The 25,535-nt window shown below is 37.0% G+C and overlaps 1 protein-coding gene and 1 long non-coding RNA gene across 7 annotated transcripts in view; one reads left to right on the top strand and one right to left on the bottom strand.

The window, feature by feature from the left end:
* SLC4A4 (solute carrier family 4 member 4) overlaps positions 1-25,535 on the top strand; it is a 306,906-nt gene that overhangs the window by 210,674 nt on the left and 70,697 nt on the right. The window contains exons 13-14 of the mRNA XM_049630606.1: positions 10,240-10,373; positions 17,213-17,484. Of these exons, the coding sequence (XP_049486563.1) occupies positions 10,240-10,373; positions 17,213-17,484 (406 nt within the window). The remainder of the gene's footprint in view (positions 1-10,239; positions 10,374-17,212; positions 17,485-25,535) is intronic.
* Positions 297-25,382, bottom strand: LOC125922801 (uncharacterized). Of its 6 annotated transcripts, XR_007457793.1 has the most exons (8): positions 25,129-25,382; positions 16,969-17,066; positions 15,108-15,296; positions 7,251-8,125; positions 5,275-6,050; positions 4,033-4,283; positions 1,709-1,808; positions 297-1,088 (listed from the first exon to the last, which is right to left on the bottom strand). It is a non-coding gene; the product is annotated as an uncharacterized LOC125922801 (long non-coding RNA). The 6 variants fall into 6 exon arrangements; XR_007457791.1 differs by lacking the exon at positions 16,969-17,066 and having other exon boundaries at positions 7,251-8,121; XR_007457789.1 differs by lacking the exon at positions 16,969-17,066 and having other exon boundaries at positions 5,275-5,496.

A 25,535-nucleotide genomic window follows, 5' to 3' on the forward strand; every position in this document is an offset into this window, starting at 1 on the left:
CACACACACACACACACAGCTCAATAGCTTTATAAAAGTAATTATAGTAGTTACAGTTTTATAGTAATAAGTATTTAATTATTTATATATAGTAATAAGTATTTAATAAAATAAATATTTTATTTATTATAAATATAATAAATAAATAATAAATAAATAAATAATAAATAAATATTATAAATATAATAAATAATAAATAAATAATAAATAAATAAATATTATTATTATAAAAAAATAAAAATAAAATAAGTATTTAATAAAATATCCTAGTATTTTAATAGGAAACATTTTACCTGTAGTCATTGTACTAGGTTTTCTTATGATGATGGATGACTTAGGTTGATATTTCTGTTGGTTTCATCTATTTTAAGGACGAGGGAGTAAGGTGATTTAATATGTTGAAAAGTATCTCAATACTGAAAGGACCTGTACTTGAACATACAGAAGTTTTGATGCTCTGAAGTAGAAATCTTGACTTGGCATCAGGACAACAAAATATTTTGTGGATTTGGTGCTAAGTCCCAGATCACTTCCCAGGCCCATGACAGAGGTTGATTTATTCCTTTGCAAGTATTTATGGGGTGTTTACTGTGTGGCAGACACTATTTTAAGTGCTGGGGATACAGATAAGTAGCCAAAACAGATAATAATCCCCATTCTGATGGTATTTACAGTCTAGGGTGTTGATAAGGCATTCTTTTTCTATGTCCCCAAGAGATACCAGTAGTGGTATATAGGGGATTATTGAGGGGGGTAAAGCCCTCTGGGTCTATTTGACCTTCTAAACACTAGATCAGAACTAAGCAGGACATTGGCACAGCCTGAAGTAATCTTCAGTTATATCACATGCCTTCATAAATGTGGCAACGGGTTATTCTCAAAAGCACAAGTAGCTCAAGTGAGTCAACTGAGAATAGTGTCCTTGCTTTTAAAGCAGACAGCTCAGAGATAGTTCATATAGGGTCTTTATTGTCAGGCTACAAATAGACATGGGTGCTGGTACAAACGTGTTGTGAAAACACAGATGAGTCACTGAACTGTTGTTGTTTAAGCAACTCTTCTGCCAGCTTCTGTGCAGGAGGTCTTGCCTGCTTGAAGACAAAAATTTACAGTTAAGCATTTATTTCAGAGCTGAAACAATATATAAATTATAATTAATATTAATCATAATAAAATATATGTATATTTAATCCCACATACACACTTGTGTGTATACATCTATCCCCCACATCATTAGAAGCAGCTCTTAGGAGCCATACATATGGATCATTTCCCATGGACCTGTGTTCAAAATAAAACAGTTGAAGCTATGATGGATCCAAGCACAATCAGTTTATAATGGCAACATCCATGACTGCATGAATCCTCCAAGTTGGGCCACATGTTTGGACCATCAGGCTGCTCTGAGAGCAGCTTTCAGAGGAGGTATTCATGGATTCCTTAAGTGTGGCAATTAAAATTTAGCTTGGATTTCTCAAGTGACTGAACCCGCTTTGCTAAGAGTTGACCTCAGATTTATCTTGGATCTAGCCCTGGGCTTGTGCCTCTTTTCTGTTCATATTGTTCAGCAACAAAGGACTAGAACATATGCTTTCTGAGGTCCAGGAATTGTGCAACACTCTTATTATCCTTCTCAGTATGTTCCACTGTAATAATGCTCTTGTCCCCTTGCCATGCTATGAAACAAACAAAAGGTTTTCAGCCTCACCATCCTAGAAGCATGTTCTTTCCGGAACCAACTCTGTGACCATGTGTGCCAGCTCATTGCATTGTAGTTATATTCTTGGTTGCCAGGCAGGTACACTGTTCTGTTCATTTAGATACTTCTGATTAAATTGTTAAACATTGATTTAACAAATACTTATGGATAGCTTAGTCTATGGGCAAGTTACCTGTACAGGGAACACTTTCTGATGTTCTGTGATAAGTCTCTATGTCACTTAAAAGTTGTTCTTAGCTTTATGGACACAGAAAAATCTTTGAACTCAAATTGACATTGTTAATTGTGAATGAGCATAGTCTAGAGTGAAGAAAGTCATTTAAATTTTTTTCCCCAGAGTAAATATAATCTTATTTTCACAAACCTTTTAGCAAAAGGATACAGTAAGATTTTTAGAATTCTGTGAATTTTGTGATATTTATGGAGCCTAACGGAGCACATTTTAAGGAAATTTGTCTCATAATAAGGAACATTTATAGCTGGCATCTCCAAATTTGAAGCTTTATTTAAACATACTGCTGTGCTGAGAATATTTAATCAATCTGCTGAGGTTGGAAATGTATCGTTTCTTATTCACATGTGATATTCCTCCATAAGATAGACACTTCTTTATGAAGGTTCTCATGTGCAGTTTATAGCAGTAAGAGTAAAAAAAATTGATAATTGCTTCATTGTAGTAAGGACTGTAGAGTAATTTCAACTTACCTAAATGTTGTGCTTTGGCACCAAAATGCATTTCTTTCTCTAAGTGGAAATGCAAGGTGATATGCTCATCTGCCTGACATAGTCTTCCAGAAACATATCACAGGTTTAAAAAATTAGGTAGAGATAGTCTGTTGGCATGAGGCAGTTGGGTTGTTGTGGTTGGCAAAACTAAATGTGCATTTGGTGACAAAGTAAGGGGCTTGCATTGTTTACTTGCCTCCAGTGTGCTGGCTGTTCCTTCTCCCAGGAAGCAACTTAACTAGATCATTTGCTTCACTTCATGTACAAGTTCTGAATCAAACCTGTTTGATTAAGGTTAAGTCAAATGTAACCGAATTTTTCACTTACCCGAACATATTTGGTTGGGTTTTTTTCAATGGAAAGACCTTTGTCAACTCTGTTTTCTTGGTGATTAGAAAATGATAGTGATTTGGGCAGGCTGGCAGTCCCAAATGTTGCTACCTTCTAAAACTATTTTGTGTTTGTCTTGAAATAATTTTGAAATGCCTTTATTTTTAATAAGATATAATTATGCACTGTAGAAAACTCAAACAATACAGAACAACTACATAAAAGGTAATTTTGCCCTTAAACTCATGACTCAGAAATAGCCATTATGAGCATTTTCATAAACATCTTTCCTACATCTTGCAGTGCATGTGGAAACAGATAGATTGATGTATAAGATTTTATATAAGTGAGATCATATACCTGCTGTTTCATAACATGGCTAGTATTAAGTGGAAGTTTTTCCACTTCAATGTGGACCTTGAGCATTATTTTTAATGACTACATCTTTTATACACATGATGATACATGTCCTATAATTTACTTAATAAATCTCCTGTTAGTACACTTTCAGTTTTCCCGATTTTTCTCAATTATAAACAAACTGTGGTGCCTAACTACATTTTCATTCTTTGTAATTATGTCCTTGGAGTAAAATTCCTAGCAAATGTTTGCAGGATATTTTTTTGTATTTGTTTTAAATTACACTCCACAAAGGTCATCCCAGCTTTTACTTCTACCAATAATGGAGAAGACTGTCCACATGCATGCACTCTTGCAAAAACAGGATTGTGTACCATATTTTCATTTTTGCCATTCAGTGGGTGGAAAAATGATAGCTCATTCTTACTCAATTCAGATTTCTTTGATTTTTAGTGAGGGCGAATATCCTTCCACATTTTTATTGGCTGTCTACACTTTGTATTTGTGTCCTTGGCATATTTTCCTTTTAGGTATTTGTTTTTTTTCTCATTGACTCATAAGAACTCTCTTTGTGTAATAAGGATATCTACCCTTTTCTTGTCAGAAATATCCCAAATACATTTTTCCTAGATCTATCCTGTGTCTTTTCACCTTATTTATGATTTCTTTTGCTATATAAATTGTAATTTTTATGTATTCAAAATCTTCAATCTTTTATGGTTTCTTATTTTCATTATATACTTAAAGAGGTTTCCCCACTCCAAGATTAGAAAAATATTTACCCACATATCTTAGTTCTTTTATGTTTTCATTTAAATTTTTTATCCATTTGGGATTAATTTTGTGTAAGGTTATACTGGCATTTGGTGTTTGGGTACTTCAGATGATCTAGGTACCTATTCACAACTCTTCAAACAAAAAAGTATCGTAAAGCCTCCCCGTCTTGCCCATCCATTCTATCAGACTTGCAGTTGTGGCTCTTTGGTCAAGGTTTTGGATCACACTTTTCTTTAAGCAGAGAGCTAATTCATCTTTCAGCTTTTTCTCTTTCTTCAGCCCTGCTGGGCAGTGTAAACAGAAATCCTGTTCATAACGACAGAGCGCTTTTAGGCAGAGTAGATGGCAATAAGGATTTGGCAGCTGTGATCTGTCAGGACAGAAATCACTGATTTATAGGCTGCAGTTACACAGGTGAAATAAAAAATGAGGGTTGGATATCCAGTCTTCTTCCCCAGTGTAGATGGATGGTCTGTGTAACCCTAACAAATGTCAGCAGGTGGTTCTTATTTTGAGAGGAAGGGAGTTTTTTTTGAATTGGTGCACCTCAAATTTGAGCTGCATGAAAATCAACTGGGGAACTTTGAAAAAATACCAATTCCCCAGGCTTGATCTTCAGATATATTGATTTAATTGTTCAAGGTAGAGATAAGGAATCAGTATTTTTCCTTAAAAAAAAAAAAAAAAAAAGCTTCTCAGATAATTGTCATGTGACCTAAATTTGATTTAGAGACTTTCATCATTTCTTCACTTATTTTTAATCATGTGGCTTGGCTTTTAACTGGGGACCTGACATCAAAACTCCTGCAGATAATTCGGGTCTTGACTGCCTGTTTCCAATGGATGTGTTTAAGTGGCATTAGGCTGTATCATTTTCCTTGGCTAAATTTCAGATTTGGAGACACAGCTAGAGAAATTTAATTTTATTATTCAACATTCCACACAGTTTGTATAAATTATAACCAACACAGGCTGAAATTTCTCTTCTTATGGTTAGAAACATTTTAGTTTTCTTAAAAAGCTTGAAATATAACAACAATGTCAGTGAATACTTTATCATTTACTACCACCAAAATATTTTACTTTCCAAGTTTTACTTGGTTGAAAATTCTCAAAGCCATAGAAAATTTTTTGTTTTCTTGGGCAGTTGTGTCACTTTTCTCCTGTTATTGCCATCCAACCCCCTCCCCCAACAGTTGTGATTATTATTCTAAATAATGAATTCCTTAATAAAAAGGACAGAAAACAAGCAGGTCATTCTTTAGTGTTATATGAAGATACTCAGTTGCAGTGAAGTCAAAATTGACAGTGTACATTTTTAATTTTTAATGTTTTGTTATCTTTTGAATGTGCTTATTTACCTTAGCAACGACAGGCATGATGGCCCTGGTGACCCTTGTCACAGGTAGTTCGAAGATCTGAAACGCTGGTGTTACCAATGATGGTTGATTTTTTTTTTTTTTAAAAGACTCTTGTTCTTATGGTCTGACTTCTTTTATGCTTGATCTTTCTGTTATGGGACTTGTGCTGATTTTCTTGGCTGTTTTGCCAAACAGGGACCATCTTTGGTTTAACATCGTACCCTGATGTAAGCAGAAAAGTGTTCATACATTGTTTTGGATGTGGGTTTTGACTTCACTGCTGTAAAGTAAAACAAACTATTCTGATGTATTATAGTTGATTCCATGTGTTTAGTAACACAAGGAATGAAAAGAAATAATGGCTGTAGCGTGGCCCCCTAAGGCTTCTGTTGATTTAGGATTTGCTCTGAGAAATATTGGAGATCTAAAGAGGTTTTTTTGCCCCTTTTCCTCTGAGGACTAATCTTCATCTTTTCTTTTATGTCACTCCTTTCGACTTTCTCTCCCCATCTTTTCCCTCTTTTGAAGAAAAGAGAAATAATAGAGCCAGGCTGGGAAGAAGGAGATGAGAAGTAGTGAAGGAAAGAAAACAAACATTTTATTGTATCTCTATTATTAGCTTTTTATATATTGTCTTTCTTAGTCCAATTATTCTGTGAAATAGCAATTGATTTTACAGAAGAGAGAGTTAGCATGTAGAGGATTTGGTGACTGGTGGACCTGAGATTTAACTCCAATATACTTCACTCCAAGACATGCTGTTTGCCCTGAGCCACCTGGAAAAGATGTTGGAAATCAGCTAGTTCAGCTTCCCATCTTATATCTAAACGAATGCATTGTGTATATGTTACTGTTTATAAAAAAGTTATCATATATCAGAAACTATACTAAACATTTTTCATGTGTTGTCTAATATGCATCCTAACTGTATAAGGCATAGAGAGATTAAGTAACTTGCTTAAAGTCATTGATTGAGTAAATGGCACAGTCTAGATGTCACTTTGAGATTTTTTTGATTCCAGAGTCCATTGTTATCCTCTACCATCTTGATGTTTCTCTTCTACATGAGGAAACTAAATTTTTTTTAATTATGAAATCTATTGTAAAATTGGTTTCCATACAACACCCAGTGCTCATCCCAACAGGTGCCCTCAATACCCATCACCCACCCACCCCTCCCTCCCACCCCCCATAAACCCTCAGTTCTCAGTTTTTAGGAGTCTCTTATGTTTTGGCTCCCTCCCTCTCTACCCATTTTTTTTCTTCCCCTCCCCCATGGTCTTCTGTTAAGTTTCTCAGGATCCACATAGGAGTGAAAACATATGGAATCTGTCCTTCTCAAGGAAACTAAATTTGACAAACTTTAAGTGACATTCTCAAGATCATCAGTTCTCTGATGACAGAACAAAGTCTAGACTCTAGATTTCCTGACTGCTGGTTCTTTGCTCATTCTGTTGTTCCACAGTGGGTGGTATGTGCTCAGAAATGGAGTGAAGTAAAAGCCTAACCAAAACAGAGCTGTAACATTGTGCCACCTGGTTCTTCCACACCTCAGAGCTCAGCCACACGTGTCCTCATGGACTGAATGAGAAATAATAGAGGCAGGGAGAAACTGGGGGCAGAAGAGTCTTTATGAGTTATATCTATTAAAAATATACACACCCACACATTCTTTTCTTTCTTTATATTACTGAATCCTGAATATAACAAATCAGAAAAGCGTTTCTGATAGTTCACCTAATAAATAGCTTTAAATTCTTGTTAGTTAAACTGAAGTTATTCATTGCATGAGATTATTTTTTTACATTTCTGTATTGTCAAGACTAACAAATCAAAACGTGGTGAAAATAGTTCTTTTCTCAGAAACGCTGCAAGGATCTCTAAGTTTAAGCAAGTTTCCAGTGTAGTGTGTATAATAAATCACCTGTCTCTGTTTCAAAATTGTCAGCAACAGAATGGAAACTGTAGCACTTAACCAAAGGATCAAGTACTGAAATAAAAATAATCTGCCTTTTAACAGCACATGGTTTCCATAAATCAAAGCCATCTTCTGGGAGAAATTCCTTGTTATCTTTACTGAATGAGCAACAGCGGCTGTTGACCTTTGATAAGTGGAACCTAGGGTATGATTTGGGTATTTCTTCTTCAATTCCTTTAGCGTTTCCTGCACACCTACAGAGCACATGGAGGGATAGGGCAGAGCTTGATGAGAGGAAGAAAAATAGGAAGGCCCCGGAGACCCTGTGCTTTGCCCTCAGAGAGATTGATAGTGATGGCAAATCAAGTAGAGAATTCCCAATCTTGCATTTCTTCTTTCTTCCTTCCTGTTCTGTCTCACGCCCAGGTGGTGCTGTATTTTGATACTGCAGTAGTAATGAGAAATATGTCCTTCTCTGTGCTTGGTGAAGAATGACACAGTATAACTCTACCTGTCACATTCACGCAGAGGGTGGCTTGTCTTGCCACATGGGGAGCATTCCGTTCCTACCCTTTCATGTTACACACACTAAAGTCAGTCATGAAAAAGAAAGATAAATGATAAAGACGTTTAAAAAGAAACCGATGTCAATGCACAGGAGGTGGAAAATTGCACTTCCAAGAAAACCCTAGCTGAAGCCAGCATACTTTGTATCCTTTCTATGGGTGAAGTCGTGGTTGGGCAGGTACCCACACTCCAAAGACTTGTCGTGCCACATTGAACATGGTGGACTTGTTCATATCACTTAACTCTCCTGAATCTCAATACCCTCACGTGTAAGAGATCAAAACTATTTGTTGGGCACAAGGGACTGTCTTGTCTGCATAAATGCAGCCTGGTTCTGCCAGCCTAGTGTGTTATTCTTCATTCTGTCTGAAAAAGAAGGAGGTGGATACTCTGATTATGTGTGGAGTGGTTACAAAATATTGAGATGACATTCTTCAGTCATGCAGTAGAGCTCACGGCCATGGAAATAGGGTTCCCTGTCCTCCCCCGCTCCCCGCCCTGCCTGGATTTCAACCTAGATTTCTCAGAAGTTGTTCTGAGTTGTGTCAGAATATAGATACTCTCAGTGTGAGAAGCTAGTCTTATTTGTCAACCCTTGTTTTTTTGCCCTGTCCCCACCCCAGCCCCATTAATACATGATGCTGTTTTAAAGGATTTTTAACTGTTTTCTGAATTGAATGGTACCCTTCAAAGAGAGGATGTGCTATTGCCAGTGCCATTTTAAGCATAACATTGGTGGCTCTGATGCAGTGTAAAAAACATTTTGGGTAATCATTATAATAGGGGTCTCTTAGGAAGGCTTTTGAGTAGGTATAGCACTTGATGTATTTAAGTTCTGTAGGTTGAATTTTTTTTTACTTCTGTCATTGAAACTTTTATTACTTAAAAAAAAACCATTTTTTTACTTGAGTGTAGTTTACATACTATTTTACATTACTTTCAGCTGTTGAAAGAACATAGTGATTCAACTTCTCTGTGTGTTACGCTGTGCTCACCACGAGTTACCTATCATTTGTCACCATACAATGCTATTACAATGTCATTGACTATATTTCCTGTGCTGTGCCTTTTATTCCTGTGATTTATTCATTCAATGCCCATAACTTGATTAAAAAAAAATTCTGTGTGATCATTTTGTTATATGATGGGTGAATGAAAGTTGCTGGAGAACTTTTGGGGCAGTAGAAAGAGGTGCCTTAGGCTCACAGGCAGATAAGTTAACTTTTTATTGGTGGGGCGCAGGGAATCACTGAGGGGTATCACAGATTATCCAGAAATCTACTCTGCTCCAAACAGAGGGTAGTTTAGATTAAGAGATGGCTTGCTTTATGTAAAAACATAAATCATGCTTCTATGAACAGGTAATTTGTTACTCAGTTGAAAGGAGAGATCTTCCTGGCACCATTTTGTTTTAGTATGATTTAGTATGTTTTAGTATGATCATAGACCCTATGATTAAAGGGTCTCTTGTCACCTTTTTATATTTAAAAAGGTCACCCCTTGATATAATACTATTTCAAGTTTAGATCCTCTTGCAAATAAACATGTGCTTTTCTAACTAAAATTTGAACTATGAAAAATAGAGGAAATGGGCTAGTTTGCCATCATCTGAGGCCTTGGTCCCAAATGACATGATTAAAAAAGTTAGGGTAATCTTTTAAGTCAATGATACTTGATGGTTCATCTTTCTTTGTTCTTGTTAGCCTAAAGGAAAACAATGGGTTGGGTTTCCAGAGTTATAAGTACAGGAAAGTGTGGCCACAAAGATTTAGTTATTCATGTTCCTACACATGTATTTCATCTAAAATAAATTAAAGTTCTTCTATCAGTTTATATTATATACTATATATATAATATAATATGTGTAATATATATATATATATATATATATATAAAGATTTTTTTTTTTTAATTTCGGAATTGGTATGTTAGAGATTGCAGGATGAAGGGAAAATAACTTTTTGTGTCTTCTTTGCTCCCCTCTCAAATCTTTCCTTTAGAAAAAATAGCCTTTGTGTTTAAAATGTAACTACTTGTAAGTACCTGCTATGTGCAGGGTGAAATCAGGCTGAAGCAAACACTGAAGTTAAACACAGAGAGAAAAGCGTCACCCAAAGTACTAAATCATTTCTACCCACTTGGTGGGATTACATAATGTGATTTTCCATACAGAAGCTTCAATTAATATTTTTAGAATGGATCAGAGTCACCTTTTGCCTTCTGTAGTCAACCACCAGTCATTATAGTTACTGTAGTTTTTTGGAACAAGTCCGCCCTTCCAGTAGGGAGGAATGACTAAATCGTATGTGAAATAGATGGTGATATTCATACTGGTAAGAATCTCAATTCTTTGTGTCTATTTTCTGTGTTTGGTATGGCCTTTGTAGTAGCATATTCATGTGCTTAATTTCCCTAGTGGCGTCACACCTGGGAGGAAGAAAGGTGTGTTTCTCCTAACAGTTCTCTTCTCTTTCTATCAGGGCGTGTTGGAGAGCTTCCTGGGCACAGCTGTCTCTGGGGCCATCTTTTGCCTGTTTGCCGGTCAACCACTCACGATTTTGAGCAGCACAGGACCTGTCCTTGTCTTTGAGAGGCTTCTATTCAATTTCAGCAAGTATGTGTATACATGTCTAATTATAAATTAGGATTAATTCTAGAACACAGTCTAGATATAGCACAGAATAGTAATTAGGTAGATCAGAATATGGGCATTTTGAGATTTGGAGGTTGAAAGGCCCTTGGAGATTGGGTAGTCCAACACTCATTTTACATTTGATTCAGCTGAGGGCCCATATGTTGTACTATCTACTTGCCCTCATCATTATTCTCTATCCTTCTAGTCCTGCTTTGTGCCACAGGGGCTGACCCAAACACTAAGTCTCCTTTGCCCTCTGGCTTATTGTTGAGTTAGACTAGTGCACGAGTAGGACAGGAAGGGAGGGAGAGAGGTCAGGGTGTGGGTCCACCTCCCTGTACCTCACAGTCCCTGCTGTAACACTGCAGTCTGGCAGTGGCTTGTCCCCTGAGTAGAGCCTCTGTACAGTGGCTCCACTGGCCTGGCTCTACCCTCACTAGGCTCTGGTGACTCTCTTCCTTCCTTGGCCTTTTGAAGCCAGGAGGTAAAAATGGCTCCCTGGTGTTTCCAGTTCCTGAGTACTTTGCCATTCTCTGTTACTCACACATCTGTAAATAGCCCATTTATTAAGTTTTCCTCACAAACCCATTTGAGAATGCCATCTATTTCCTGTCATGATCCTGGCCGACAAGAAATGAAATGTCTTGTTCAAGGTCCCATGGCTCATTAATGAGAGACTAGTTGTTCCAGTGATCCACTGCTCCTGACCCTGATTCCAGTGATCTTAACTAAAGATTCATTACAAGAGTCAGCTTAGTAATAGCATTTGTTGAGTGTTGATCACATACCAAATATTATCCGAAGTGCATTACATGTACTTCCTCATTTCATTCCTGTAGCAGTGCAATGAGGTAGGGACCATACCCTGTTTTATTATTTTTATTTTTATTTTTATTTTTAAATGTTTATTTATTTTTGAAAGGGGGTGGGGAGAGAGAATCCCAAGGAAGCCCCACACTCAGTGTGGAGCCCGATGTGGGCCTTGATCTCAGGACTGTGAGATCATGACCTGAGCTGAAATCAAGAGTCTGATGCTTAACCAAATGAGCCACCCAGGCACCCCCACCCCCACCCCCATACCCTGTTTTATAGATGAGAAAACAGGCAGGGAGAGGGTAAGTGCATTGCCATAGGCCCCATTACCAGTTGTTGGTAGGACTGGGATTTGAATTCTGCTTTCTGACTCTGGATACTATGCCTCTTATGGAATTACTATACACTCCTAATGGGCATAACAATTGTGATATCGTATTTTCTTTTAGAATTTGATGGATCATTTTAAGAAGGAGAAAATCTAGTTAAGCGAATTATCCAAGTGGCCACATTAGCACACAAATAAATTCAAAATCAAATTGGGTATTCTGGCCTCTTTCTAGTGAACTCGATACCTCTCAGAGAGAATTGCCTTTCCCAACAGACCTCAATCCTTAGGCAGATTGCAGAATTTCATATTGACTTGTTGGAATTTCCATATTCTTATATTGTTATAAATTTTTAAGATTTTGTTGTTGGAAGTTTTGTTACCTACATGATACCTCATGGACTCAAGGGCTGATAGAATAGCCTTTGAAACTGTATGTTACCATCAAAAGCTATCACAAGATAGAGAAGGCGGTGAGAATTTAAAACGAGTGTTTTGAAAACTGGGCTGAGAATATCAGCAAGATCTTATGAGAGTTTAAAGCAGTAATGTGAGTTTTCTGTAGCTCATCACTACAAATCCCTCCTCCATCATAATTCTCAGAAGGACATTGGAAAGAATTTCTATTCGTGTCAGTTTATAGAAAGTCAAACCATTTTTATATGTTTAAGAAAACATTGTGTGAGACAAGAAAGCTTTTGTGGAAAGATGGAACAAGCATGTACTATAAACAGGAACAAACATGTGCAACCTTTGCAGAAAGATTTATTGGATGCAATGTGATCAGAGCCTTAATATACAGAAAATGTTTGCATCCCAGTTTACTTTAGATAATTGTAGGATAGAGATTATTTCCTTTCACTAAGCAAGTTCCTTTCTCACTTTCCCTTCTGTTTCATCATAATTGGTAATGTAAACATAGTTCCAAGTGATTTGAAAACAGTTGTAAAGCAACAAGAAACATTTGAGAAACTGTGCTTTTAAATTCATCACTGAGTAGCATGTGGTGCTTTAAGGCAAACCATGTCCTTTTGTTCATAATGCTGTGTCATTTGCTTCTGTATTGTAACAACAGTGCTAATATTTTGTTTAAATATAGAGTATTTGTGTAGATCACTATTTCTCAAAGTGTATTTCCTCAATGATTAGTCCCATTTAGATGTTTCATAGAAAAAAAAGCTTCTGTGATCCCCATAAATCTGGCAAATGCTGTATATTTGCTTCCTCTTAGTAATTCATTTTACATTTCAGCTTACTAAGGGATCTGAGAAGTCCTTTAGTAAAGAAACTGCTTTAGTCTGTCTTGCCCAGATTTCCCCCCAAAATATTTTACCGTTTTTTTTTTTTTGAAAAGTAGGTAAATCTTTGTTTTATAGCTTCAGTGGACTCAAGCGTGACTCCACATAATCCACAGATTTCCCTCTGACGTGGAATACAGGTTTTAATGTTTGCCCTATAAACTGGAGAATCATTAAGGAATATGAAAGATGTTCTGTCACCTTTTAAAATTAGTAACAGAATGACAGCTTACAACTTTCCAAATGACAATTGTAGTTTTTTCCCCCTAATTCTACAGTCTTCTTTGCACTGTTTTTACACATTGTAAACCAGTAACAGAGAATTAGATACCTTTTCTTTTTCTCACGCAAAGAATCTGAAAGTTTTTTTTTCTTAATGTTTACTTTTGAGAGAGAGAGGGAGAAAGATAACGTGAGTGGGGAAGGGCAAAGAGAGAGGGAGACACAGTATGAGGCAGGCTCCAGGCTCTGCTCTCAGCTGTCAGCACAGAGCCTCATGTGGGGCTTGAACCCACACAATCCGTGAAATCATGTCCTGATCCAAAGTTGGACGCTTAACCAACTGAGCCACCCAGGTGCCCCTGAAAGTTTTAACACTGTGTCTAAGCCATGTAGAAACCTCTAATTCAAGTTGGATTTTAGCCTGTATAATTGCATTTAGTCATTCAATAATTTTTTTCCTTCTATTCTTTGAATAATTTATTTAGAGGCCTTCAAATGATTGTTTTCTTCTATTATGTTGTTGGATTTATTCATGTAGTTTAGGGAGTTTACATTTGTCAGTGACTTGAACATTAATTTCTGTAGCATGCCTCTGATGAGTTCTTCTGTTTGTCTGTACCTTGGTTTTATGCTACTCAGAAACTATAAGTCAAAATATCTAGGAACACTGTGATATCATAAGGATATAAACCCATTTTCTCATTTGAATTCACCATAGTTTCTTTTGTCTCTACTATCATTTACTGTTACTTTTTATAACTTAATTGCTATTTAAACTTGGCACTAAAGGGACTGATAGTCTTATTGGATGTAATATTGCCACTTTATTGTAGTCATTACTGTTGATCAACTTGTTTTAAAAAGTTTCTCATCTCTTATTCCTCTTTCTTCTTGCTGCTGTAAACATATCACTTTTATAATGAAGTGCCATCGGTTTTAGTGATTTTATTTGGGTTATTCTTATAGAGCTACTCTGGGAATATTTAAGTATTTTAGAGCAGCTATTTTGGTATATTGTTTAGATCCTAAGATTTAAGTTTATATAGGCATTTTTTCCCTTTGTACTCAAACTGAGTGTTCCTAACCATTAGCTGGTTATTGGATTTGTTTCTCATCCTGTCCTATAAACATCAATTCTCTAAACAACCATTAGCATTCTTAGGACAAATCAAGACTGCCCTGTCATCTTGTTAGGGAAACAAAACTAAGTAATTGTTTAAAACTTTTTATTTTAAGAAAAAAGTTTGTTGGCTCAGAAGTAATAAAACTGTTTCTTAGCCCTGACTCCGAGGCTTGATTCATTGTGTGATAATGTAAATTATCTCAGGTTCCTAGAATTTAGCTTTTTCTATAGTCTACTTATCTCACAGAGACAAGCATAGGATTAAGCAGTGGGATTGTAGATCTAAAGAGAACTATAAGGGAATGCAAAAGATGTCCTCAGGAAGATTCCAGGATTGGGGCGCCTGGGTAGCTCAGTCGGTTGAGCCACTGACTTCAGCTCAGGTTATGATCTCACGGTTTGCGGGTTCAATCCCCACGTCAGGCTCTGTGCTGACAGCTCAGAGCCTGGAGCCTACTTCGGATTCTGTGTCTCTCTCTCTTTCTGCCCTCCCTTGCTTGCACTCTGTTTCTCTCAAAAATAAACATGAAAAAAAAAAATTGAAAAAAAGAGAAAGATTCCAGGAAATCCATAGGAGATAACTTTCTGCCCAAGTGTTAATAATCTCCTGCTTTGGTATTATATTCCAATTTAGGTGATTTGGTGAAAAGAAGGAAAAAAAGGACAGTGATTTTAAGGTCCACCCTAAATACAACTCAGGGGAATGATGGTGAAATTTTTAAAGGACCAGTCCAAGAATGCAGAGGTTTGGTTTCTGGTCCAGCTCTGCCATTAAAACCTTGGCATTGGATAAATGACTTAACTTCCATTGGCCTTGGAGTTCTCATCTATAAAATGAGACATATTTGACTAACTGGTATCTATATTAAGATTCTCCAGAGAAACGAGACCAATATAATAAAGAGATTTATTATAAGGAATTGACTCACATGATTATAGAGACTAGCAAGTCCGAAATCTGTAGGTTGGGCCAACAGGCTGGAGACCCAGGAGAGCTGATGTTCCAGTTCACATTCAAAGGCTGTCTGCTGTAGAAACAGAAAAGGCCATGTTCCATATCAAGTCCAAAGGCAATCTTCTGGAGAATTTTTTCTTGCCTGGGGTTGGCAGGTATTTTGCTGTGTTCAGTTGAAAGATTTGATTAGATGAATTTCACCCACGTTATGGAAAGCAGTCTGCTTTACTCAAAGCCTACCAATTTAAATGTTAATTTCATCAAACTCATCCTTATAGAGATACCAAGAATAACATTTGGCCAAATATCTGGGTACCACATGATCCAGCCAAGTTGATGCATAAAATTAACCATCACAGTATCTAAGGAACTTTTAATTCTAATATTCCATAAAATTTTCACTCAGGATCTCCTGGCTCTCTGTGAGAATACTTAGGTCATGGCAGTAACTGTCTCAAGTCCAAAGCCATAGGCATGCCTTAATTCATCTAGCAAGTTCTCATTGGAAACATTTAATATGCCAATGATTGTGTTAGTAAGAGAATTTGAATTTTATTCTATGAACAGTGTGAAGCCATCAAAAGGTTTTGAAAGGGGGTAGGGAGGATCTGATTTACATTTTAAAAGATCATTTTGGCAATAATGTGGAAAATGGCTTTGAGCAGGGCAAACATGGATATCAGTAAGGACGTAAAATCAAGCAAAGACTTCCTGGTGGCCCAAACTGGATTGGTCGTGGTGAAGGTGTTGATACCATACCTTCAGGAATATATTAAAATACATCACTATAAAAGATACTTGTTTAAAATCAAAGCTGTAGAGCATCAAGTATGCATGATCCTTTATTTATTTCTTTTTCTCATAGAAGAAATATGATGACTACTGTTTGCTTTCTCATCATAAATGATGAGAAAAAGGGGCTGCTGGGTGGCTCAGTCGGTTGAGCATCTGGCTTTGGCCCGGGTTATGAACTCATAGTTTGTGAGTTCAAGTCCTACATCAGGCTCTGTGCTGACAGCTCAGCGTCTGGAGCCTGCTTCAGATTCTGTGTCTCCCCCTCTCTCTCTCTGCCCTTCCCCTGCTGTGCTCTCTCTCTCTCTCTCTCTCTCTCGCTCTCTCTCTCTCTCTCTCTCTCTCAAAAGCAAATAAGTAAACATTAAAAAAAATTTAAATGATAAGAAAAATACTATAATCTTCACATAATTTTAAGAGAATCAGTATGAAATGGTAAAATGTCAACACTTGGCCCATATTTTCCTAAATGTGAGCTCATTTACTTAAAAGGAATGGAAAGGGCTTTGAAAAACAATGGCCTCCTTTGATGGAGGCAGCCTGATCTAAGACTACTGTGGGAAAGGAACAGACCAAAAACAAGGTGGTCACAAGATACTTCACACACCACTTAAGCAGAAGGATACCATGTCCATGAACAAGCTTCACAAGAAGGATACCATGTCTGTGGTTGCATCTGGCTATGACACAGCAAGAGAGCCTTTCTTGATCTGAGTACAGTGTAATTATCCTATTTATCCTTAAATACCTGGAGTTTTTCCTACAACCCCCAGCCAGAATTAGTTATTCCTCTGTGACACTCTGTGGGAACCTTTAGATATCACTTAGTATTTTCTGGTGTGATTATGTTTATCAGTTTGTCTCCCTCAGTAGATTGCGATGATGTGGGAACAGAGAACCTATTTATCTTAGTGTCTTCATTAACCAGCGAAGCTCACAAACATTTATTGAGTGCATACTGGGTACCAATGTGACACTTTCAAATTGTTTATTTTCTAAACTCCATGAAGGCAGAGTTTGAATGAGAAAATTGAGTTATTTACCTGCAAATGGTATGACTACTTTTGATGTGCCATTCTTAAACTTTCAGGATTATTTCTTTAATAATATCACGAGACCGAATCCTTAGATTTGGTATTTTCTGGATAAAATCAAGAATGAGATTTATATTTAGTGGCTAAAAGTGATCCTGTATTTTTTGCAATCATTCTGCCGTCATTGGGTAGTTTTATATTACTCTTTGTATTCCATGGCGGAGTCTAAAATACCTTTCTTTCTTCTTTCCAGGGATCATAATTTTGACTATCTGGAGTTTCGCCTTTGGATTGGCTTGTGGTCAGCCTTCTTGTGTCTCATTTTGGTAGCCACAGATGCCAGCTTCTTGGTTCAGTACTTCACTCGCTTCACAGAAGAGGGCTTCTCTTCTCTGATTAGCTTCATCTTTATCTACGATGCTTTCAAGAAGATGATCAAGCTAGCTGACTACTACCCCATCAACTCCAACTTCAAAGTGGGCTACAATACTCACTTTTCCTGTGCCTGTGTGCCTCCTGACCCAGGTGAGGACACCATGCTTCATGTTGGTGCTTACCCTGTGTTTGGAGGAAGGTGTAGGCTCCATGCATGCAAGCTTTCAGCATGGTATCATGATCATCAGTAAAAGGTTTTATTTTATTTTCTCTGAGAAACCATCCTGCCAGATTTGAAGTTTTATTACCTAAGGTATCTTAGCCACGAGATTCAATCAGGAAGAGAAACCAGGAGCTCTGAAATGAACTCAACTTTGAAATTAGCTCAAACTGCAGTATTTGCAAGGAAATTTAGTGTACATTATTCTTCATCTTATCTGATAGCTGAGGAAACCAGATCCAAATATTAACATATAAGGGCCAGACAAACCCAGTCCTCTGAACTTCTGTCCCATATTTTTCTGTTTTCTTATTGCTCTAGGAATCTCTTCCTGAAGTAAACTCTAAATAGATTATTTTGAGCTTATAGAAGAAACAAGATACTGTTGACTTTATAGAATTTGAAGCATGAAGTTGAAAAAGAAGTTCAGATTGTAGTCTCTTAGCGGTAAAGAGGAGCCTTATAGTTCATCTGTGCTAGACCATGTAAGTAAGAAAGGAAAAGAAGAGATAAGAGAAAGAAAAGAAGGAATGTTATGTTCTCAGGGAAGATTTATATTCTAGAATTAGGAAAGATATAAAAGTAAAAAGTAAGTTCTGGGTAAGGAATATGATTCTATACACCCTAGCACTCTAGTATCCCTCTAGCCACACCTGGGTCAGCACCAGGACTTTTTCCCAAAAGGTGCTCAACTTGGTCTTTGGATTTTTTTAGGGTAATTCATCATTTTATGATATGGAAGGCATTTGGAAGAAAGGATTCACTTTGGGGAAAGTTGTTTTATATCTGTAGAAGTTTGTGTCAGATAATTAAATGGTAATAGTGTTAGTTATCCCAGGTCATGCAATTAGCTACAAGTTATTGTCCCTTAAAATAAAAACTGATACACATTCCATGTAGGTCTTGTAGCACCAGGAGTACAATAGCATATGGGGGACCGTGTAAACCTGAGCAGAGATGTAGGACACATTCATGCAATATGCACCTTTACGTATAGATTCTGCAGGAAAACCTCTTCATGTTTACAGTAAGACAGACGTGGGTGTATCGTAGACTAGAATGCAGACAAAATGATTATGAGTTTAAAAACAGAACAAAGAATTTTAATGCTGATGGCAAGCTGTGTTAGATTGCCCTCAGATATTTTGGTGCTGTATTTGCAGTCTTCTCTGCCACTTGGGTGGAGAAGCCTTAGAAGACCTGTATGCATCTTGAGTGACGAGTGACAAGAGAACAGTATGTCAGTAACACTGATGAAAAGATAGGTCATTGTTGGGCTTTGCACTCACGGATTCTTTTGTCTTATTTAAGGACAATCAACACACATTGACATAAAGCGCATGCTTAAAAGCAGGAGTGCTGATTCATAGGGGCACTTGAACCCCAATGTTTATAGCAACACTTTCAACAATAGCCAAACTATGGAAAGAGCCTAAATGTCCATCAACTGATGAATGGATAAAGAAATTATGGTTTATATACACAATGGAATACTACATGGCAATGAGAAAGAATGAAATATGGCCTTTTGTAGCAATGTGGTTGGAACTGGAGAGGGTTATGCTAAGTGAAATAAGTCATATAGAGAAAGACAGATACCATATGTTTTCACTCTTATGTGGATCCTGAGAAACTTAACAGAAGACCATGAGGTAGGGGAAGAAAAAAAAAAGAGGTTAGAGAGGGAGGGAGCCAAAGCATAAGAGACTCTTAAAAACTGAGAACAAACTGAGGGTTGATGGGGAGTGGGAAGGAGGGGAGGGTGGGTGATGGGTATTGAGGAGGGCACCTTTTGGGATGAGCACTAGGTGTTGTATGGAAACCAATTTGACAATAAATTTCATATTAAAAAAAAAGCAAAGTGGAGACAGGTATGAAGTGAAAATGTAGGCAACATGAATGACACATAATCACAAAAGCTTTTTATTATTAAAGTGTGTACTGATGACAAATATTTCATAACTTAAAAACTGCTTAGAGAAGAATAGGCACTCAATACATGATAGATACTATTATTAGGATCAATTAAATATGCTTGAAACACAGATGTTACCATTACACAATCATGTAGAACTTTTCCTAAATAAGAGTAGAGTAACCATCCATTGTGTACTTTCAGGGGAAGTCCAGACTATGCGCAAACTATTGGCTCACAGACATACTTAATTGTGGGATTTTGAACTTTCCGTTTCATTTATTTCTATCTTTATGTATTTATATGTCACTATTTCTTTATGAAAAAAGTGTGTAATCTGACTTCATAGGCAAGTCTAAGTAGTCATACAGTAAATTTTTTAAAGGAAAAAAATACTCCTCACTTTTTTGAGGTTTGAAGTATTCATAAAGCCAGATGAGGGCTTTGTCAGCACACCTGTCACATAGAAGGTCTACTTACCTGAGGCTAATGGAAACTGGGGCTCATTGTTTTAATTGGATGCTGGCAGAGATCATAATATAGAGCCAAGGAAGACATATTTGAACGTTTTAATTGTCAAAAATACATGAAGATTTTATGTGTAACTTTCCTTCCTAGAAGGACCATTGTTTTCTAGAAAATGTCATTGTGAAGCTTGAAACCTGCATAGTAAGTAGTCACTGAAGTGGAGATAGATGGCTTTTCCTTTGACCTGTTTTCCCCAGCTTGTATTGGAAGTCTGTCTTACAGAGTGAGGAGTTGTCTTGGAAGGACTCTGGCAATCTCTACTACCTCCAAGTGGGACCAGTAGTGAAGTGTAGCAGGGCTTTAAAGTCAGAAAATCTAGTATTTAAGCCCCGCTTGGCTAATCCTTTATGTGCAACTTCAGGCAAGTTCCTTTTCCCCGGGTGCCTCGCCTTACCTTCCTCATTGGTAAAAAGGGGTTAATAACTGCACCTACCTTATAGAATTGTTATATTGTGTGGAAAAACTGAGGTATTTTCTAGTACAGACAAAGTACTTAGGACGGTTTCTGGTATGTAATGACCAATTGCTAACTGACACTGTTACTGTGGTTATTATTATGTATTAAAATTTAAGGTTAGTAAGTACGAATGATGGAAAAACAAACCAGTCTTCATCATGCCCCCTTCTGAGCAAACACTATTGGGCAGTTGGCTTATTTTATGACAAGACTGTTGGTCGCACCCCATATTTTTAGAGTTGTCCAGGTGAAAGGCACTCATGAAGGATATGAACATGAATGGGAGGGATTTCCTTAAACTATGGAAATAAAATGTCTGTGGTTGGGAAAAAAGGCAAGTGGATATCTCCACTTTCATGATAAACCCTTAAGATTAGTGATTGTGTGTTTCTCTCCTCAAGATCTTAATACTTTTTGAAAGAAAACTATATACCACCGTCAATTTAGTACTTCATCATAGCAAGTTGAAAAATGATAGTTATAGAATAATACAGTTGCATGTACAGCTAGAGTAAGTATTCTAAAAACAACAAAAGCCTGGCCTTTCATCGCAACATGCACTCCTAGTAAAAGAATTTAGTCAATGAGTCAATAATATTTAAACTGGCGGATTACTTGTTTTTCAACACTGGGATGTGTGTAACAGTGAACCAGCAACTACACAGATGGAGACATAGGCCTGCAAACTGAGAAGTGATTGTACAGGAAAGGAAATAGGGGCCACTTAATCACTATGAAAACTTGATTCACAGCTACAATAAGACTGTGAGTTTTTTGTGCTTTGTGAAGACAACTCTTCCTCCTCTTTTCCTTCCTTGTCTGTCCTGTTCTCACTTGCTTCCATAAATCTTCATCACTTCCTGAGTTTTCTTTTCTTCATGCATCTTTCTCTCCCTTCCTTTCATCCCATCTATTGCTCAGGGACCAAAGTCATACTGAAGAACTAAGGAAGCCCAGTTGCAAGCACTAAAAGGAAAATTAGCTGTGTGGTTTGACAAAGCAGCCAGGGTCAATACATGGTTTTTGTGCTAAAATTTCTCTTTCTTAGAAATAGAGTTGCTATTAATTGATGGAGAGGTAATAGAGGTTATATCCCCACTGCGCCTTGATGTTTACATAGCAGAGATGTATAAGAAAGATGACTCAGTTCAGAAGCCAACAGTGCAAACTAAAAAATGTCCAATTAAAGGACAGTCCACAATATTACATTTCATCACCAACATCCCAATTGGGGAAACTGTTAGCGTGATAAAGTGTGAACAATATGTGCTTTGGAGTAAAGGAAAGTGACCATGATTCAGGTCTAACCAGCAGTGTGACCATGGGCTAGGCTAATTACCTAATTTCTTTGTTTTTCTTAACCTGTGAGCTGGGTTAATAATTGTACCTACTCTTAGAAGCTACCATATGGATTAAATGAAATAGTATATGTAACATTTGCCACCTAATAGACACTGAGTAAAAATTTGTTTTTATTCTTATTTCTCCTTTTTCCACAAAAGATGCCCCAGTCAGTTTAATCTTTTAGTTGTATTCTTTTAAAGGGGTTCAAACATTTAATTTTCCCTGAAATTTTCCTAATGGAATATACTAACTAGGTTCTTACTAGAAGCCTCCCCCACCTCAACTGTAAGTTAACAACTAATGTGCTGTTGTAGATAAATATGAAACATTGGAGCCATATTTAAACAAAAAAGTGTTAAGGAGTTCAGTACATAGTATTTAGATCATTTAATATTATTCCATTGAATCTCAAGTCTACAAAAGTGTTATACACTATATATAATGTGGAAGAAGGCTAGAAAGTCCTTTCCCCTTCCCTGAGGGGAAATGTTCATTTCTTTTAAGTTGGTCTGATTCACTCAAAAACAAATGACAGCATTTTGTAAATAAGGAATAAGATATGATCTTTCTTCTTTCTTTTCCCCCCTCTCCTCTCCCTCCTTCTCTTGCCCTTTTATTCCTTTCCTTTCTACTATCAACAAAAATTTATAGAGGGTCTTTTTCATTGCTTTTTAAGAATTGTGCTACTTCAGTGAACTAGACTACACACACACACACACTCCACATACACCTATACACTACACCACACACAACCCTATACACCACAATGCACACACCTATACACCATACCACACACACCTACATACTACACACATACACACCATACCACATACACCTATACACTATATCACACACACCACACACACACACACACACACACACACACACCCCTATACATCATACCACATGCATCTATACACCACACACTTGCACTTACATATACACCTCTACACAACACTGCACACACACACCACACTGCACACCACCATACCACACACACATCTATACACCATACACATACACACATCACACACACCTGTACATCACACCACACACACACACACCCCACATATATGCTGTGCACACACACACAAATATACTCACATTGCTTTTTATAAAATGTGTTGTTTTAAAATGTGTTGTTTAAATGTAGAAAATAGTGTTAATTACTTTTTGAATGAATGAGGCCAGATTTTCATTTGACCTACACTTTAGAAATACATTTCCACTTAAGTACCTGTGTTCATTTGCCTGATGTGTCAAGGTTGCAATGAGTGTGCACTCAAGGGCATATTAATATTTTAGAAAGGGTCAAAATAAATTTTCTAACCAGGTGTGGTTTTATACCTGGAGGGGATAGAAGCCTTGCTAAAAATGATAAACAAATTAGAGAAGAAAGAAAAACTGCCTCAAGGGAGTAGATTCTATACTTTATTGTTAACAGAAGGGATATATTTTATTGATTCATTGTTGACTGTTCCAGGGAGAACATGCTTAATAATGGATGAATGATTAAGAGGGATACTTTCTCAAGTACTGAGACATCATGGTCTATAGTATCTCTAAGTAAAAGATGGCTTTTTCCCTGAGTGAAACTCTAAGACCAAATGATTGAAAGTAGCCATGGCTTCCATTTCCTTTTTTTTTTTTTTTTTTTTTAGAATTATTTATTTATTTTGAGAGAGACAGAGACAGGGCAAGCGGGGGAGGAACAGAGAGAGAGGGAGAGAGAGAATCCCAAGCAGGGTCTACACTGTCAGTGCAGTCCCTGATGCAGGGCTTGAACTCACAAAACTGAGATCATGACCTGAGCTGAAACCAAGAGTCAGACGCTTAGCCAACTGAGCCAGGTACCCCTGGCTTCCATTTCTACACCTTTGTTTTATTCACAGCATGAGGAGGCCTCCCAATGATCTAAAATGGTCGTCACTAGAGTGGAATTTCATTATCATTCCTTTCTATATTATTTTTCTATTATCTTAATAAATGCTATGCACCAAGATGTTACAACCATTAAAAGGAACTGCTCGATTGTGTCTCCTGTGGTCCCATATTATAGTCGATATGCGTTTTGTAATTAGAAAGCCCATTAAAAGAAAATTAGGAAATAAAAGATAATCCTAATTTATCTTCCATGACCTGCATCATATTCTATGCAATTTTATTTTTATTATGTATCATTCCCTCTTTGGATTATAAAGTAGGTTTAAATCATAGACTAATGGTTAAACAGGAAGTACTAGGCCTTCTGGTATAGAATGATTCAGGCTTTGCATTTGCAAGGATACTTTACCAGCACAGCTGATGTTTTATCATTTATGGTACTATGATCTTTTGAGAAAACCATAGAAATTTGAAGCATCCATCATTTTAGCTTCCTTTTACTCTCCTAGCCTAGTATTTTAGCAGTTTCTGTGAAACACTTACAGGACTCAAGAGGGGAAACAATGAATTTGGATAATCACCAGATCTGTATAATTCTCTAGCTGTGGGTTCCAAGAAACACACATTTGGAAACATAGCCTGTATTAATGTGTATACACATCTGAAATGTAGTGATGAGTGGGTATGGAATAGAAATTTTTTGTGTGTGAAAATAGTGACTAAATAATGTCCCACTTAATAGTAGCTCAGCCCTTTAACTTCTAACGTGGTATCATAGGTGAATGTGTGAAAAAGTGTCCACAGATTGGAGTGTGTCATAACTTGAACTTGTCTAGTTACAGTGAAAACCTAAAGCATGAGGCTTGGCAAAAATACTTAGGAAAATGAAGAGTATAATAACAAAACGTGAAGAAAACTTTCTGTTTGTTTTAAGGCTCAAGGCTGGGATGGTGGCAGGTAATTTCCCTAAGAGCTATTTCTCCCAAAGTTTTCCTCATTCACCTTGTCATCCTTCCAAAAGCCATTTTTGCCCTTTTATTGATATAGACATTTAAAGCATAAATATTTGATTTTATTAAGAGGTGTTCATGTGCTAAAATTACCCAGGATCCTTAAAGAAGTCTGACATGACCATGCAGGCAAGAAGCTTATTCAGTCTTATTCTATGTGTTTTCTAGTTACTCAGTTTCCTCAAGATGTTGCTTGAGTAGAATGAATAAAACATTAAAATTTCATTATTATAGAGAATACTCTTACATTTTTTGTTGCTGAGAGCAAGCTAACCAGTTCTACATTAATCCTAAGAAGCTATGTTGAGGGTGTAGATTCAGATTTGGCTAGTATTTATTAAGCACCATCCAAGTGCCATACATTTTACTAAGGATTTTAATAAACTGTATTTCAGTATCTGTTATTATAGTATATATGTATTCAGTCATCACAAACCTTGTGAGGTAGCAGACTTTTTTCCAGGGGTGAAATTTTGCTTTCTTCAGGTCATAAAGCTGATAGTCTCCTTAGTAACCATCTGTTTCAGTTTTACCTGCTATTGTGCTAACAGTTTTTCCTACATTGTCTTATTTAATCTGCACGGTAACCTTATGAGATAAATGGTTTCAAATCCCCCTCCACAAATGAGGGGCCTGTGGTCAAGAGAGTGAGGTGACTTCTTAAGATTATGCGGTGAGGTGGTTTGGGGACAGTTTGTTCCAGAATGTGGTGGAGCCAGAGTTCTAGGCCAGTTTTCTTAGCATTCCTTTCTCTTAACTTGTGATGTGGTGGTGCATGAAGGCAGACAGATCTTTTGAGCCTTGGTGGTTGTTTCTTACTCATAGTTTACTGTGTAGCCTTTG

Source organism: Panthera uncia, chromosome B1, assembly GCF_023721935.1.
Source record: "Panthera uncia isolate 11264 chromosome B1, Puncia_PCG_1.0, whole genome shotgun sequence".
Classification (NCBI taxonomy): domain Eukaryota; kingdom Metazoa; phylum Chordata; class Mammalia; order Carnivora; family Felidae; genus Panthera; species Panthera uncia.